Source organism: Ovis aries, chromosome 11 (genome assembly GCF_016772045.2).
Source record: "Ovis aries strain OAR_USU_Benz2616 breed Rambouillet chromosome 11, ARS-UI_Ramb_v3.0, whole genome shotgun sequence".
NCBI lineage: Eukaryota > Metazoa > Chordata > Mammalia > Artiodactyla > Bovidae > Ovis > Ovis aries.
Window position 1 is genome coordinate 30,445,962 of NC_056064.1, and position 14,455 is coordinate 30,460,416.

Sequence of the window (14,455 nt, forward strand, 5' to 3'; positions counted from 1 at the left end):
GAGAGGCCGAGCTTGCTGCATTGCAGCCGCCGCGGCGCCGCTCGGCTCCTCACTCCCAACAATGGCGGCTCCGAGCCCCAGCGGCGGCGGCGGCGGCGGCGGCGGCTCCGGGGGCGGCAGCGGCACCCCGGGCCCCGCGGGGTCTCCGGCGCCCGGCCACCCGGCCGTCAGCAGCATGCAGGGTAAGGAAGGCGGCGGCGCCGAGACCCCGGCCCCCCCCGGCGGTGCCGTCCGCGTCGTCGCGGCCTGTCTCCGCGCCGCGGACGCCCCCGGACCCGGCTGAGGAAGCAGCCGCGCCGGCCAGCCTCCCTCCTCCCCTGCCTTCCCGGGCTCGGCCTGGCTCCCGGCGGCGGGCCCCGGCCTCCGCCCGCGCCCGCGCGGCCCGGGGCTCCCCCCGCCACCGGCCGCCGGGCCCACCTAGAGTCCGACCCGCCCCCGCGGCCGCCCCGCCGCGGCCCCGCTTACCTGGCGCGCCCCGCCCGCCTTTCCGGGAACGCGCGGCCGGGCGGCGGCTGGAGGCGCCCGGGCCTGGCCTGCGGTCCCGGCCGCTGAGGGCGGCGGCGGCGTCCGGGCCCCGCGCCCCTCGGCGGCGCCCCGGCCCTCTCCCCGCCGCCGTGGGGCCCGCGCAGGGCCATCTTGGTCCCGCGGGCGCCGCCGAGTCCGGCTGCCGCGCTGACCTCTGCGCTTCGCGCGGGCCCTCTGGACCCTTGGTTTGCAAACTTTTGCAGGGTTTCCGCGCGCCAGGCGAGGCGGGGGGTGACTCTGGCCTGTGCTACCTGTGAGAGGTAACGAGACAGCCTTTGGCCCCTGGAGCGGCGATTTGTTTCGGGTCGGGGGTTTCTGTGCTAGCGTTGCATGCGGACCAAATAAATAAAACTGGAAATTGGGTTTAAAGGGAGAGATCCGGCACCTCGAAGGGCTGGGGTCAAGAGTGGGTCTGCGTGGAGGCTGCGCACCTGGAGCTGCCCTCCTGATCAGTGACTTGCCCCACCGGGAACGCCTGTGAGCTCTCTGTAGCTCTTGACTGGTGGTGGTGTTAAAAAATACTAGGCCCCAGCCCATCAGGGACCGTTTCCTTGAGTTTACTGGGGAATTTTGAGCAGTCACATTATTTTCGAAAACAGGGAATCTCGGAAATCTGACAACTTTCGCAAACTCTAACAGAATCAGTAGGGTTACCCTTCATGGTCAGTGTGGCCATGGTTACTCCTTGATGAACATTTACCTAAAGGGCTCTGAGATCTGTCTTATGCCGTGTGTCGTTAGGTTTGCCATTTCTTGAGTCTTTTGGATTTATGCGAGTGTGATTCAGGAAGCAGAGAAGGGGATTTTTGTCATTTTTACCTCTACCCCTCCTCCTGGGATATAGGTAAGGAACCGAGAGGACACTTTGTGTGCAGGCCCTCAGATGATTAATTGGGATTGAATTAGTTCCTAGATACCACTGTGCTGCACAGCATACAGATGAATACAGGATGCATTTCCTGATCTTTCCGTTGGGCAGTCTAGTTGGTGGTGGTGAAATGAAACAGTAAAATGACAATTTAAGATTGTATTGCATATCCCAAACGAGTGACTTATAGGGCTTATAAATATGCAAGTTTTGGGGGGCTGAGGGTAGGGAGGCTGATAGTTTGAAAAAGCTGTAGACATTTATTTTCCAAAAAATATTTATTGAGCATCTGTTTTTAGTGCCAGGCATGGTGCTCCAGCTCATAGTGCTCTTCATAGGAAAGAGCGAATCAGCGTCATTCTTGATGGAGCTTATTCTTCAGGTAGGATTGGGGAGGGAAGACAGTGTGCAGATAAATAAGAAAAGTTGCTAATTGAGAAAAGTGTAATGAAAGTAACAGGCTGGGGTAGAATTTGATAGGGGAGGGGGCAGTCTTCTTTGATAAGGTGGTCTTAGAGGACCTGTCTGGTAAGATGACTCTTGTGATAAAGAAGAGGGTTCTAGGCAAAGGGAACCATACATGTGAAGATTCCAAAAAGTGGAAAAGAGCTTGAAGTACTCTAGAAACTCAGAGAAAGGCGTCATGGTTAGGGGTTACCCTGATGCTCTCCATCCTCCTCCTCCCAATCCCTGGGTTTTTATACCCAGTCAGCTGACCTTTCTCATATGCAGTTTTGTTGTTGTTTAGTCGTTCAGTCGTGTCTGACTCTTTGCAACCCCATGAACTGTAGCCGGCCAGGCTTCTCTGTCCATGGGATTTCCCAGGCAAGATCTTGGAGTGGGTTGCCATTTTCCTTCTCCAGGGGATCTTCCCAACCTAGGATTGAACCCGAGTCTCCTGCAATGCAGGCAGATGCTTTACTGCTGAGCCACTGGGGAAGCCCCTAGTAAGCGGAACCCAGTTTGAAAGAGAGAGGGAGGGCTTTAAGACTTCTCTTTGAACTCCTGATGAATTTTCTTTTGTCAGTGCTGTGTGTAGCCTTGATTGATTCAGGAACCTGTTGGTTATATCTTCTTGAACCAATCTCGATTACTCAGAGTGAAGAGAAGCACTTGACGTTCTCAGGATGTTCTCTCGTACAGGCCAGGTTACAAACCATGGACTTAAGCAGCTGGGTAGAATCTTCATTTGTCTTGTGATGTTAGAGCCTCCCCTCCCCTCCTTCACCTACCAGATCTTTGGCTTTAGGTCAAACTTGTGATGCTTGGTTGTTTGGTAAATGCCACTCCCTCCCCCTCCCATCCCTGAACATGGTCAGTTGCCTCCCCAAAGTCCTGTCTCTCTGGAGTTGTTAATGACCGTGCTCATTCCAGTAATGGGGTTCAGTTGAGGGGCCACGTGGAGTACACGTCATCTAACAGACCTCGTGATCGATCTGTGTGATAAGCACTGTGCTGGACACTGGATCACTCTGCACACTCTTTTATGGTCTGAGGTTTGTGACCTGGGAGTGGTCTCAGTTGAGAATTACTCTTTTTGAATATAATGCTTGAGTTAAGCCAGAGCTCTGGAGTCCTGGATTTGAATCTCTTCATCAGGATTTACGAATTCTGTGATCTTGGGCAAGATACTTAACCTTTCCCAGTGTCAGTTTCTCCATTGGAAAGTAGGCATCCCTGATGGCTCCCACGGTAAAGCATCTGCCCGCAATGCGGGAGACCCGGGTTCGTTTCCTGGGTTGCAAAAGTCCCCTGGAGAAGGAGATGGCAATCCACTCCAGCACTCTTGCCTGGAAAATCCCATGGATGGAGGAGCCTGGCAGGCTGCAGTCCATGGGTCGCAAAGAATCGGACACGACTGAGCGACTTCACTTCACTTCACTTACAGGAACTTCTAGAATGCAGATACAGCGTGGGCCTGACATACAGTTAAGTATGTGATCAATACATATTAGGCATTATCATTTTTAATAGCAACAATGCTCTTACTTATTATGGTCTAATTAATTGTCTCTTTCATTATTAGCAGATGAGTTCCTAACCCCTCATCATGGAGTTTCTTTAACTTCATTATCATTGGGTTCTACCCTTTTCTGTGAACTGTTTATTTTCATTTTTCATTATTGAGCATTTCTGTTCAGAATGTTCTCGATGAGTATTCTTCCTGAGTTCAGGTAACTGCTCTGCCATGTACAAGCTCTGCGACCTTGGCAAAATTACTGATCTTTTCTGAACTCATCTGTTTCTCATTTGTTAAAGTAGGGATAATACTTACACGTTGTGAGAATCACATTATTAGATTAATGCTTATGAAAGTGCTTTGAAAATTATAAAATCTCTACATGTATATAAAGGGCCTTCCCACGTGGCGCTAGTGGTAAAGAACCCATCTGTCAGTGCAGGAGGCTTAGAGACACAGGTTCTATTCCTGGGTCGGGAAGATCCCCTGGAAAAGGGCATGGCAACCCACTGCAGTATTTTTGCCTGGAGAATCCCATGGACAGAGGAGGCTGGCGGCCCATAGGATCGCAAAGAGTTGGACACGACTGAAGTGACAGCATGCACCCACACATGCGTATATAAGGATTGCTATTAAACATGGTTTGTTAAATACTTTAGTTAGTTGTCCCTTAAAAATTAATAGATTTTAAAAAATGAGAAATTTATTATGGAAAACTTAAAGCAGGGAAAAATAAAACATCTTAAACTTTACTTGGGTAGCTGAGAAATGTCAGTTTTTAAAAAATGGTTAGAAACTGTGTGTGTGAAAAAGAGACATCTGTAAAGTACTTGTTATAGGAAATGGTTATAAATTACATGCTATAGGTGCCTCTGATTCTGTGACTGTGCTTATCTAGGCAGTTTTTCTTTTTTTGAGTCTCTTATGTATAACGTGTATAATACATGCATAACATGTATGTTTGTGTAACAGAAAACTTACAGACTAGCCCATTCCTTACCCATTTACCCTCAGCTGAACATTTTACAAATGTCAATTTAAGTAAAAAGAAAAATTGATTCTGCTTTTAAAAAATATACAAAATAACTCACAGCCTAGCAACCATAGTTAATAGTATTGTATTGCATATTTCAAAGCTGCTAACAGAGTAGATCTTAAAGTTCTCATCACAGGAAAAGTTTTTTATGTACGATGATGAATGTTAAGTTGACTTACTGTGTGGTGATCATTCCTCAATTTATACAAACATTGAATCAGATTGTATACTTGAAACTAATAGAACGTTATGTCGATTATACCTTGTTAAAAATTTTACAGAAAGAAAACACAAACACACACAAAACTTACAAGCATAATGAAACATATCTGTTAAGGAAAAGTGAAAATTTGAATCAGTATACTTTTTTCTCCCAGTAATATTTGCATATACCAAATTAGTATGAAATGCCCTAATTGTGATTCTGTTTGACTGTCTTTCTGTCTTTCCCATTTACCAGAGGAGTGTGCCTTAATCCTAATTTTAAAAAGCTGAATGGTACACAGGGATAAGGTTCCAAACTTTGGAGTGGCTTGCCTTTCCTAGTGTGTTGGAACACACTTCTCTCACCGTTTATTTGACATGGCCTGAAAAATAAAACTCAGCTCAGGAAATTGGTGCCCCCTCAAAGCACGTGATGTGTTTCTCTATGTTCCTTAAAAAGGAGAGTAACCCTAGTATTAAATTTAAGAAAGTAGAAAAACATAATGCTCTCAAGATACTTATTTTCTCATGTTTTCCTTAATGTCCCTTATCAGAGTGTATATTGACACTTGTTTAAAGTGGTGTATTAGAGAACCCTGTATTTTAAGTTATGTTTCTTTTTTTGTAAATTTCTCTTTTCCTGTTCTGTTTCTGTTACCTGATTTGAGAAGCTTGAGTTGACTTGGGCCCATAGAGTTTTTCTTATTTTTAGGGATCTGGAAATCAGATCAACTCCATCGCACATAATTCAGATGGATCTCTATCACTTGGAGATCTGGACAGCCCACATGATACAATCTGAGGAAGTATAATTCAGATTTAAAGTCAGGAAGGGAAACTAATAGTTATCACACCTCTTTTTCCACCATCTTAAGTTGATGGCCATAAGCTCTCTTTAAGGGTAGGTGGGCATGGTCCCCTTTATTAGATAAGGGAACAGACATTTAAACTGAGGGATTTGCCCTGGTGAAAGTGGGTTTTAATCCACCTGGTGACAGGCAGCCTTTGTTCTTATTTCCTAGGCTTCCTAGCATGAGGTGAGATGGTATTTCAGTGCTTAGTTACAAAACTTGAGTCAATAAGGTAGTCACCAGCCACAGGGAGGAAAGGAACTGGGCATATGGGGACTGACAAGACCCTGAATGTTAATCGTGAGTGACTAGTCCTGAATGATGCGGATAACCTGGAGTTACTCTATTAAGGTGGGTTCCTTTGCAGTTTGAGAAAGGTGAAGTCAGGAAAACTCAAGGAAGTAACCCAGCAGGAAATCTGTGGAACTCTGTCTAAGTACATTGAAAATACAAGGTCTGGATAGGCTTAGATAGGTGCTTAGATGTTACAGCCGCCATGGTGTACCGTGAGTGACTTGACAGTTGAAGGCATGCGCCAGAATTCTGAGGTTGGAGCTGCAAGGAGACCCACTGCTGGCGTCTTCGGCTGTGTAAAAGGAGGGTTTGGGCGCTTGGTCTGTGGCCTGACCCGGGAAGCAGGCAGCTGTGATTTTCTTTATGTCAGGTTGGCTTCCTACTGTAGTCATCATCCCTTTTCAGCATTTCTAGAATCGAGGGTGTCTGGAAACCATGAGGTGCTCCTGAGGAGGTGGGCAACTACTTAGACCCCTGCCCTACCCGCCCCCCGCCACCCGTTGTGCCCTCGCCCAGATGAAGACAGTGGGGGACGGCTGCTGTGCCGCACGAGGGCCATTCGACAAGCAGCTTTACCTGCGGGCGTGCTGTTTCAAGTTCTGAGATCTCTTGATGTTATTGTTAGTCGTATATGTAAATGAGGAAACTGGGGCTCAAGTGAGGTGACCTGTTTGAGTTTCACAGTTGGAACTAGAACCTGGGTCTGACAGTCTTCATTTTGTCCTCTACTTTCTCAAATACCGTTAGGCCTTTGCTTTTACTGTACACTTGCACACATCCTAAACAGCCTTTTAAAGTGTTGCAGACAAGCTCACTTTATCTGATAAGTACAGTAAATTGTAGGTTTCCAGTTATGGCCAGTTAAGGGCTCTCAGGATTGGGGCTAGAGGGTGAGAATGAGGGGAACATGCAGGAGAAGCCTGGTGAGAAAATGGAGAGGAAACCCCCCCACCTTTATTTCTTTTGTGGGCTTACTAGCACCCTGCCCTGTGTATCTCTATGTTTTATTCTTGGATGTCTGAGATTTGGTGAAAAGAAACTTGGTTGGGGCCAGATAAAATGAAAAGGACTCAAATTTGAAGCAGGAGATCAAGTAAAATTAAGGCCCCGGGTACAGATACTAAGTTAAAGAGTGCAGCACCTAAGATTTGAAAATTTAACCTGTTACTAGCAAGTGGATTCAGCTGCTGCTCTCGGAGATGCAGGGCTCAGAGTATGTGCAAGGAAAGACAGAATTTAGACGTAATTTGTGAGACAAGTGAGACCTCAAAAATTGAATATATGTGAATGAATATTAGTAGGATAATTAAAACAATCGTGGGAGAAGGCAATGGCACCCCACTCCAGTACTCTTGCCTGGAAAATCCTATGGATGGAGGAGCCTGGTGGGCTGCAGTCCATGGGGTCGCGAAGAGTCAGACATGACTGAGCAACTTCACTTTCACTTTCATGCATTGGAGAAGGAAATGGCAACCCACTCCAGTGTTCTTGCCTGGAGAATCCCAGGGACAGGGGAGCCTGTTGGGCTGCTGTCTGTGGGGTTGCAGAGAGTCGGACACGACTGAAGTGACTTAGCACAGCAATCTCAAATTTGCTTAAGTTGAGGATATTGGAAGGTTTCCTCCCCATTTCCTTCTCACCATCTTTCTCTTTTACAAAGTTGATGGTGGCTCCCTTGGCCCCGCCTTGCCCATTGAACATCATAAACTTTCCTTCATCTGTACTGTACTGTAAGCACCAGTTCTCTGACCTTGGTGGGTTCTTCTCCATGTTTTTTTTTTTTAAATAATCTCTCTCTATATAGATTCTCTCTACATATGTGTGTGTGTATATATGTGTTGTATATGTATACATGTATGTTATGTATGTGTAGTCTTAGAGGTCTAGAAAGATGTAGCTAATAACTTTTTATCTGAGTTCATTGGTAAGATGACATGGAATTTCAAGGAAAAGGCAGGTCATTCTGTTCCAGTTTCTTTAGCCCGTGCTTGCCCCTGAACCCCAGATCAGTTAGCAGATCTTTTCTGAATGAAGAATAATGCAGAGAGGGAAGTAGGTATGAGTCCTTAGAGTCTGTTCACTTGGTCACTTCATCCATAACTAGGTTAGTCTGTAGTTTTACTTCAAGAAGTCTGCCCTGTCTGTTGTTAGTTACATGCATGGATTCTGTACTGATTACAGAACTTCCACGTTTTGAGAACTTTTTAGCATTTAAAAGGCTTAACTTCTAATGTGTTTGGGGAGTAATTGGTGACATTTCTAACATTCCCAGTTACATATGCCTTAAATTTTTTCCTATTCATTATACTTTTACCCTGTGACTTATTTTTAATACAACCGTACAGATCCTTCTCATTCTTCTTCACATACCTTTCAGATTTATTTTTCCTGCTCCTTTGCCCATTCCTATTGCTCTTCCCTCCCCTTTTATTTTTGCTACCTAGTAGCAACTACTGACTGTATTTAGCGCTAACAAGAGAATAGTAACTATGGGATGTTTCAGTGTTTTACCAGCTTCCTCTCCAGTCTGCAGGTGGACTTCCCCCTCCCTCTTCCAGTGGTGAGGGTGGGAGACGGGCCTCTGAGCTCCTCCCTGTTCCTTTTCCACTTGCTTCCAGAACGCCTGCTGCCAGCTCCTATTCCTCCTGACTTGTGCCTGGTGGGATGCTGGCTGGCTTTTAGTTGCTTAGGTTCATAAGACCCACAGAATCCTTCCCTGCCCCTCCCTCTTCTTGAAGAGTGTTTCTAGATTCTTAAGATGTGTGGGCTTCAGTAGTTACGGCATGAGGTCCTAAAGTACACGGGGCTCAGTAATTATGGTACGTGGGCTCAGTTGCTCTAGAGCATGTGGGGTCTTCCTGAACTAGGGATCAAACCCATGTCTCCTGCATTGGCAGGCCGTCTCCTATCCACTGTGCTCTCAGGGAAGTCCTATAACTTAAAATCCTAAGAATTTTGATAGCTGGATGGGAGAGATAATCCTTTTTTGTCCTGGTTCTTTTTCCTACAAATTTTGATTGAATTTGTATAAGTACATTTGAGCAAAACTCATTCTAAATTTGATTTCTCCATTTTGTTCCCCAAAGCAATAAAAAGCAGAGGCATAGGTAGACCACTAAGAAAACTGGAAATTCACCCAATAGACTGTGAGGGCAAATGAATACAGATTCATTTGTATTCTGGAAGGCTTTTGTTTTGAACAGCTTATTTGACTGGGTGCATTTGACAGAATTACATCTGTATAAATGTATGTGGAAGGTATAACCAGACCTAACTGAATTTGGAAATATGTTCATGTATCTGAGGAGAATTCACAGGTTTTCTTCCTATAGCTCCTATAGTCCTAGGGACATGGTCTTTTTTCAGGCCTACTTTAGAGAATTTCATCACCTCTTTAGTAGTTCACTGTGTTATCATTTGAAGTTAGCTCATTGCAGAATGTTGCTGTGTGTGTTTAGCTTTTACAGTTTATCAACTACCAAAGCTTTCGAATCAGAGGTAGTAATCAAATAGTTTCAAGTTTGTAATTTGAGTTAATAAAATGTGATATGTTCTGAACTTGTAGATTGAAAAAATTGACAAAACTGTCTTAAAAGTTACTGTTAACTTCTAAGGGCTAATAGCTATTCTTTTTATTGAATAGATGTGAAAAGTAAGGGTTAAGGCAATGTAACTCTTATAATTTGAACTTGATTTCAGTTCCATATAATTATAAAAGTACATCTACATCAGAAAGCTGAGTTTTTAAAGAAAGCCCATGTGTTATAGTTATCTCTGTGATGGTGGAGGTTATGTGCTTTGAGCTGTTCTTGAATGTAATATACAAATGCAATGTCATGTTCTAATTTTGGTTTGTTTGATTTGCAGTAAATGAACTGGAACTTATCTCTTTTACTTTAGGCTTTCAGATAAACTTCTGTGAAAAGGCACAAAGTAAGCTACACGTTTTATGATATTATGCTACTTACTTTTTTCATATCCATCTTGGTATTGGGAATGTGTCCACTATTGTTTCAACTAACCAACCATAGCAGTTTTACTTTGAAAGAGCTTCCATTTTTCATTAGTTTCCCAAATTAAAAAAAAAAATCTGTGTTATATTCTTGATTGTGAATTGTTCTTGCTTTCACTTGGATTGACCTGGAGAAACATATGTAGGTATTCAAATGTATATGAGTGTAGAAAGAGATATATAGATATAGACAGATATACTAGATTTAGAAAGATATACGTTCATAGTATATAGTTGTATAGAAAGATGTATATAGATATTTGGACTTAGCCAATTTAAATCACAAGTTGAAGAAAGTTCACTTTTATGATTGCAGTGCAAAAAAGTATACAGTATAACTGTACTCTGAGACTTCATGCTTTAAAGTTGACTTATTTTGAAGCATGCATTTAATGAATTTAAAATTTTTTTCTTTAAAAACAAAGCTTTTTTTCTTTTTCCTTTCCACTCCCCTCAAAATAGACCAGGGTTGTATATTAGAGCACCAGTCTTCATAGACTACAGAATAGGTTTTCTATAGGAAAGCAAAATTTCTAAAGCTAAAACAAATAAATTTTAAACTTAAATGTCATTTGTATAAAATGCAATGTAAAAAAGTCCCAATTCAAGAAGACTATTCTTTAGTTACCACAAATATATCCCCAAATAAAATGTGTTCATCTTCTGCTTGTTGTTTCATAGAGTGGAGAAGAATAACAGTCGTGCTTTTTCTCACTTTTTGGCTATGCCATTTGTCAGGATATCAGTTCCCTAATTGAATCAGTTCCCGGGTTGAACCCAGGACCTGGCAGTGAAAGTGTGGAGTCCTTAACCACTGGGCAACCAGGGAACTCCATGACTGCTTCTTTATATACACTATTCTCTTTCCTCCAGCTTTATGAGATGTAATTGATACATGTCACTGTTTAAGGTACATGCATGATGGTCTGATGCACTTACATATTGTGAAACGATTACCACAGTAGGGTTAGTTAACACCTCCATCACCTCTCGTAACAAAGAGTGAGAATCTTTAAGATTTACTCTCTTAACAGCTTTCAAGAAAGTATATAATACTCTGTTTTAGCTATAGTCACCATGCTGTACATTTTAGATCCTCTGATATGTATCATTTTTAAGTTAGTTCAAATGAAACAGTTAAACCTGGAGGGAACATTTCTGCTGTTTTAAAACTTTCTGCTGGAAGTGAGTGAGTGAAAGTCACTCAGTCATGTCCAAATCTTTGTGACCCTGTGGACCATACAGTCCATGGAATTCTCCAGGCCAGAATACTGGAGTGGGTAGCCTTTCCCTTCTCCAGGGGATCTTCCCAACCCAGGGATTGAACCCAGGTCTCCCACATTGCGGGCATATTCTTTACTAGCTGAGTCACAAGAGAAGCCCAAGAATACTGGAGTGGGTAGCCTAACCCTTCTCCGGGGGATCTTCCCAACCCAGGAATTGAACTGGGTTCTCCTACTTTGCTGGTGGATTCTTTACCAACTGAGCTATCAGAGAAGTCAATGGAATGAACATTATGACTTCCTTGGAAAAGTAGTTAACAAAAATTTATTTCTTGAATGGTTTCCCCGTGATATAAATCCATAATGAGTAATAGAGTATGCTAGACCCTAGGATAAAAATTTTTTAATTGGTCCATACTGTCATCCTTGTCTTAACCTTAAACTAAAAATGGTACATGATTTCCTGCTTATAGGGAACCTACACATAAAATACATACCTCCATGTAGTGAAGTTACAGCTTCTAATTTATGCTATGTTTTAAATGTATATGACACATTTACTGCGACAGTTTTTAGCTTTCAGTTATATTTTAACATAAAACATTGTTCTAATATTTGATGTAATTTTAAAATTTTTATGTATGGACAAAATCTAATTTAAGAAAAATGTTGCCATTTAAAAAATTCAGAATTGCATTTACACTGTTGCTTTTTCTCTTAGTCCTTTTGTGGACTATAGAGAATAGTCCACAATATGAGAAATATTGATTGTGTTAAGTTTAAATTGTGTATATAGTGACTATAAAGCTCTTTAGGTAAGATGCCTTCAGACTGTCTAGACGGTGCGGTGCTATCTCTTTCTATTTGCTATGGAAATACCAGGTTTGAGGTGTTGCACACTTTACTGTAGCGACAGAACCCAACTGGGAAGTGTGTCTCTGCCCACCTTTGGTTGCTTTCACCACTTCTTCACGCTGACTGTGCTCTCCCTTTTAATTTCTCCATCTCTGTTTGGGAGGTCTCCTTTCAGTTTTCCGGCTTTTGAAATTCCCTGGTGGCTCAGTGGTAAACAATCCACCTTGCAGTGTGGGAGCCATAGGAGACTCAGGTTCGATCCCTGGATCAGGAAGATCCCCTGGAGAAGGAAATGGCAACCCACTCCAGTATTCTGCCTAAGAAATCCCATGGACAGAGGAGCATGGTGGGCTGTCGTCCATGGGGTCACAAAGAGTGAGACACGGCTGAAATGACATTAGCACGCACGCAAGCACAATTTTGTGCATTCATTCACAGAGCACATGTTGGACACTGAGGCTCCATCCAGCGATGGCGATTAATGGGGCAGCAGTGAATAGAACCGGTCCCTGCCCCCGGCGGGCTCTTAGTGCAGTGGAGCCGCTGTGAACTGGGCACCTGTGCTTCCACTGTTCTGTCAGGAGAGAGAAGCAGCATGAGGGCTTCTGTGGAGTCCCCTGGTAGCTACCTTCCTGGTGGGAGACCACCGCTCAGAGGTCCTGCAGTGGCCTGGCCTGTCGTGGCATCAGGCAGAGCTGTCTCTGTGGGCTCGGACCTCAGAGGATGTCTCGAGGAAAGGGAGGGTGGGAGCAGGGCTGGTGGCGCAGAGGCCAGCTCTAAGTTGACGGCTCTTGTTTTTGTACTGTTGGTACCTGTGTTTTAGGGTAAGTTTTCAGCTGTTGACATCTATTAACACTTTTACCCAAGATTGGTCCTGTGATCTGCGTAACTTAAAATTTGTAAGTGCAGTTTGGTAATGCTTGCAGAAAATCAGTCTTCCAGTTTGCTCTGGAACATAGCCATTAACTGTATGTTAAAAGTAGCCACTCATTTCTTTGCAAATGAAGGGCTTGAAATCACCAAAGCAGCATTTTCTTACTTATTAGGGTATACTCTAGTGCCAGAATCTCCAGTTTCATTCTGAAGGTGTTTCAAATGATCAGAAAAACTATAATTTAATTCATTAAAAATAATTATATAGCAGACGGTAGTTGAAGGAGGGAATGGAGTACGGAGAGCACAAGTACATTTTGTTAAAAGTCCACTAAGTGTGAATGCTGCTTCAATGTTCAATTCTCCACCACAAATCAGAAAGACTTATTGTAAGATGGTTCTGATGACTAATGGAAGCTCTGAAGGATTAATTTTTCCCCATTGTTTGACTTACACATAGTTTTTGTTTTTTTTTTATATTGCTTTATCACTATTCCAGTAGTTTATTACAATTGCCTGTTAAAAGTTAGTGGAGTTTTATTGGTGATGTGTGTGTAGGTTTATAACACACACACACACGTGTGAGATTGCATATTTAATTTTGGAACTAGATTTTTATAGAAATTCAATAAAAATCCACATTATACCTCATGATCTTTGATCAATTATAGTTTCTGCTCTTACTTGGTTTTTAAAATATATATAAGAATATATATTATCTTATTTATCTTAAGATAAGTAATGTTATTATTTGAGACAACAGTGTTAATATTTCTGTTTAACACTGTTGGATTATTGAATTCTTCTGAAGTCTGAATGTAAGACTACATCAGGGGAAAATACTTCTTTCCGATGTAGAGCTCCTACATTTAGAAGGTTGATTAGTTCATCATTTATCATTTGGAGATAATGATTTTGTACTTGTAAATACGTTTATGTGATTTATGAGCAAGTTTGATATCTCAGTGACTGTAATGAGCTAACTTGTAAACATAGTTCTTTAAAATATGATTTGCCTTGCTTTATAAAACCAGTTTTTCTTTGGATGGGGGAGAGCAGATTTGCTCGAAATGAAGTTATTGAGATATGGTTTTGTGAGTGTTAAATTTACCTCCATGTGTCCGCATTTTGATTTTTTTATTTCTATGAGAATTTTAAGACCTGAGGGCATAGGGATTTTCCTCATAAAACACCTAATAGAATCCTGTGCCAATCAAAGTGAGAGCAGTTGGTAATCTGGAAAATAATTTCACACAAGAGCACTTTAGCTCCCTTTCCCCACCACGTGCTGCAGTGTATTTTCCGCAGTGTATTTCTGGAGAATTCTTGATGGCTGAAGACAACTTCTGGGTGTTGAGCTTCTGTACCTTTGCCTTTTGTACTTTGCGTAGCTCTGAAAAGATTTAGTGGCTTTAAAAAATTGTTTTCCTTGAGAATGTTTGCATAGCAACAAGATGTTTATTTAGAAAATTTCATGTTCCAGAGCTGACTGTTATCCTTGAAGTCAGTAGTAGAAATTAGATTACAGGTATTGATTGCTTTGGATAACACTGCACAGCTCAGTATTTGGGGGGAAATGGCGATATCCTAATGAGAGATTTTCCTTTCATTGTGAAACTATTCTTTTGAATAAGTACCCTGGATTGTTTTAAAATTGGTAATAATAAGAATGAGCCAATGAAGAGGAGAAAGGATGTTTTGTGAGTCTTCCCAGAAGTTTGAGGAAGTCGTTTGTAAGTTTACTGACTTGGTAA

At 42.7% G+C, this 14,455-nt stretch overlaps 1 protein-coding gene across 3 annotated transcripts in view; it reads left to right on the top strand.

Moving 5' to 3' along the window:
• The window catches only part of MAP2K4 (mitogen-activated protein kinase kinase 4), an 80,428-nt gene continuing 65,973 nt past the window's right edge, over window positions 1-14,455 (top strand). Inside the window, exons 1-2 of one of the 3 annotated variants that reach the window (XM_042255678.2) lie at window positions 1-182; window positions 9,606-9,671. In XM_042255678.2, the coding sequence (XP_042111612.1) occupies window positions 62-182; window positions 9,606-9,671 (187 nt within the window). In that variant the 5' untranslated portion in view covers window positions 1-61. The remainder of the gene's footprint in view (window positions 183-9,605; window positions 9,672-14,455) is intronic. The other 2 variants (XM_027974872.3, XM_027974871.3) reach the window with 2 other exon arrangements.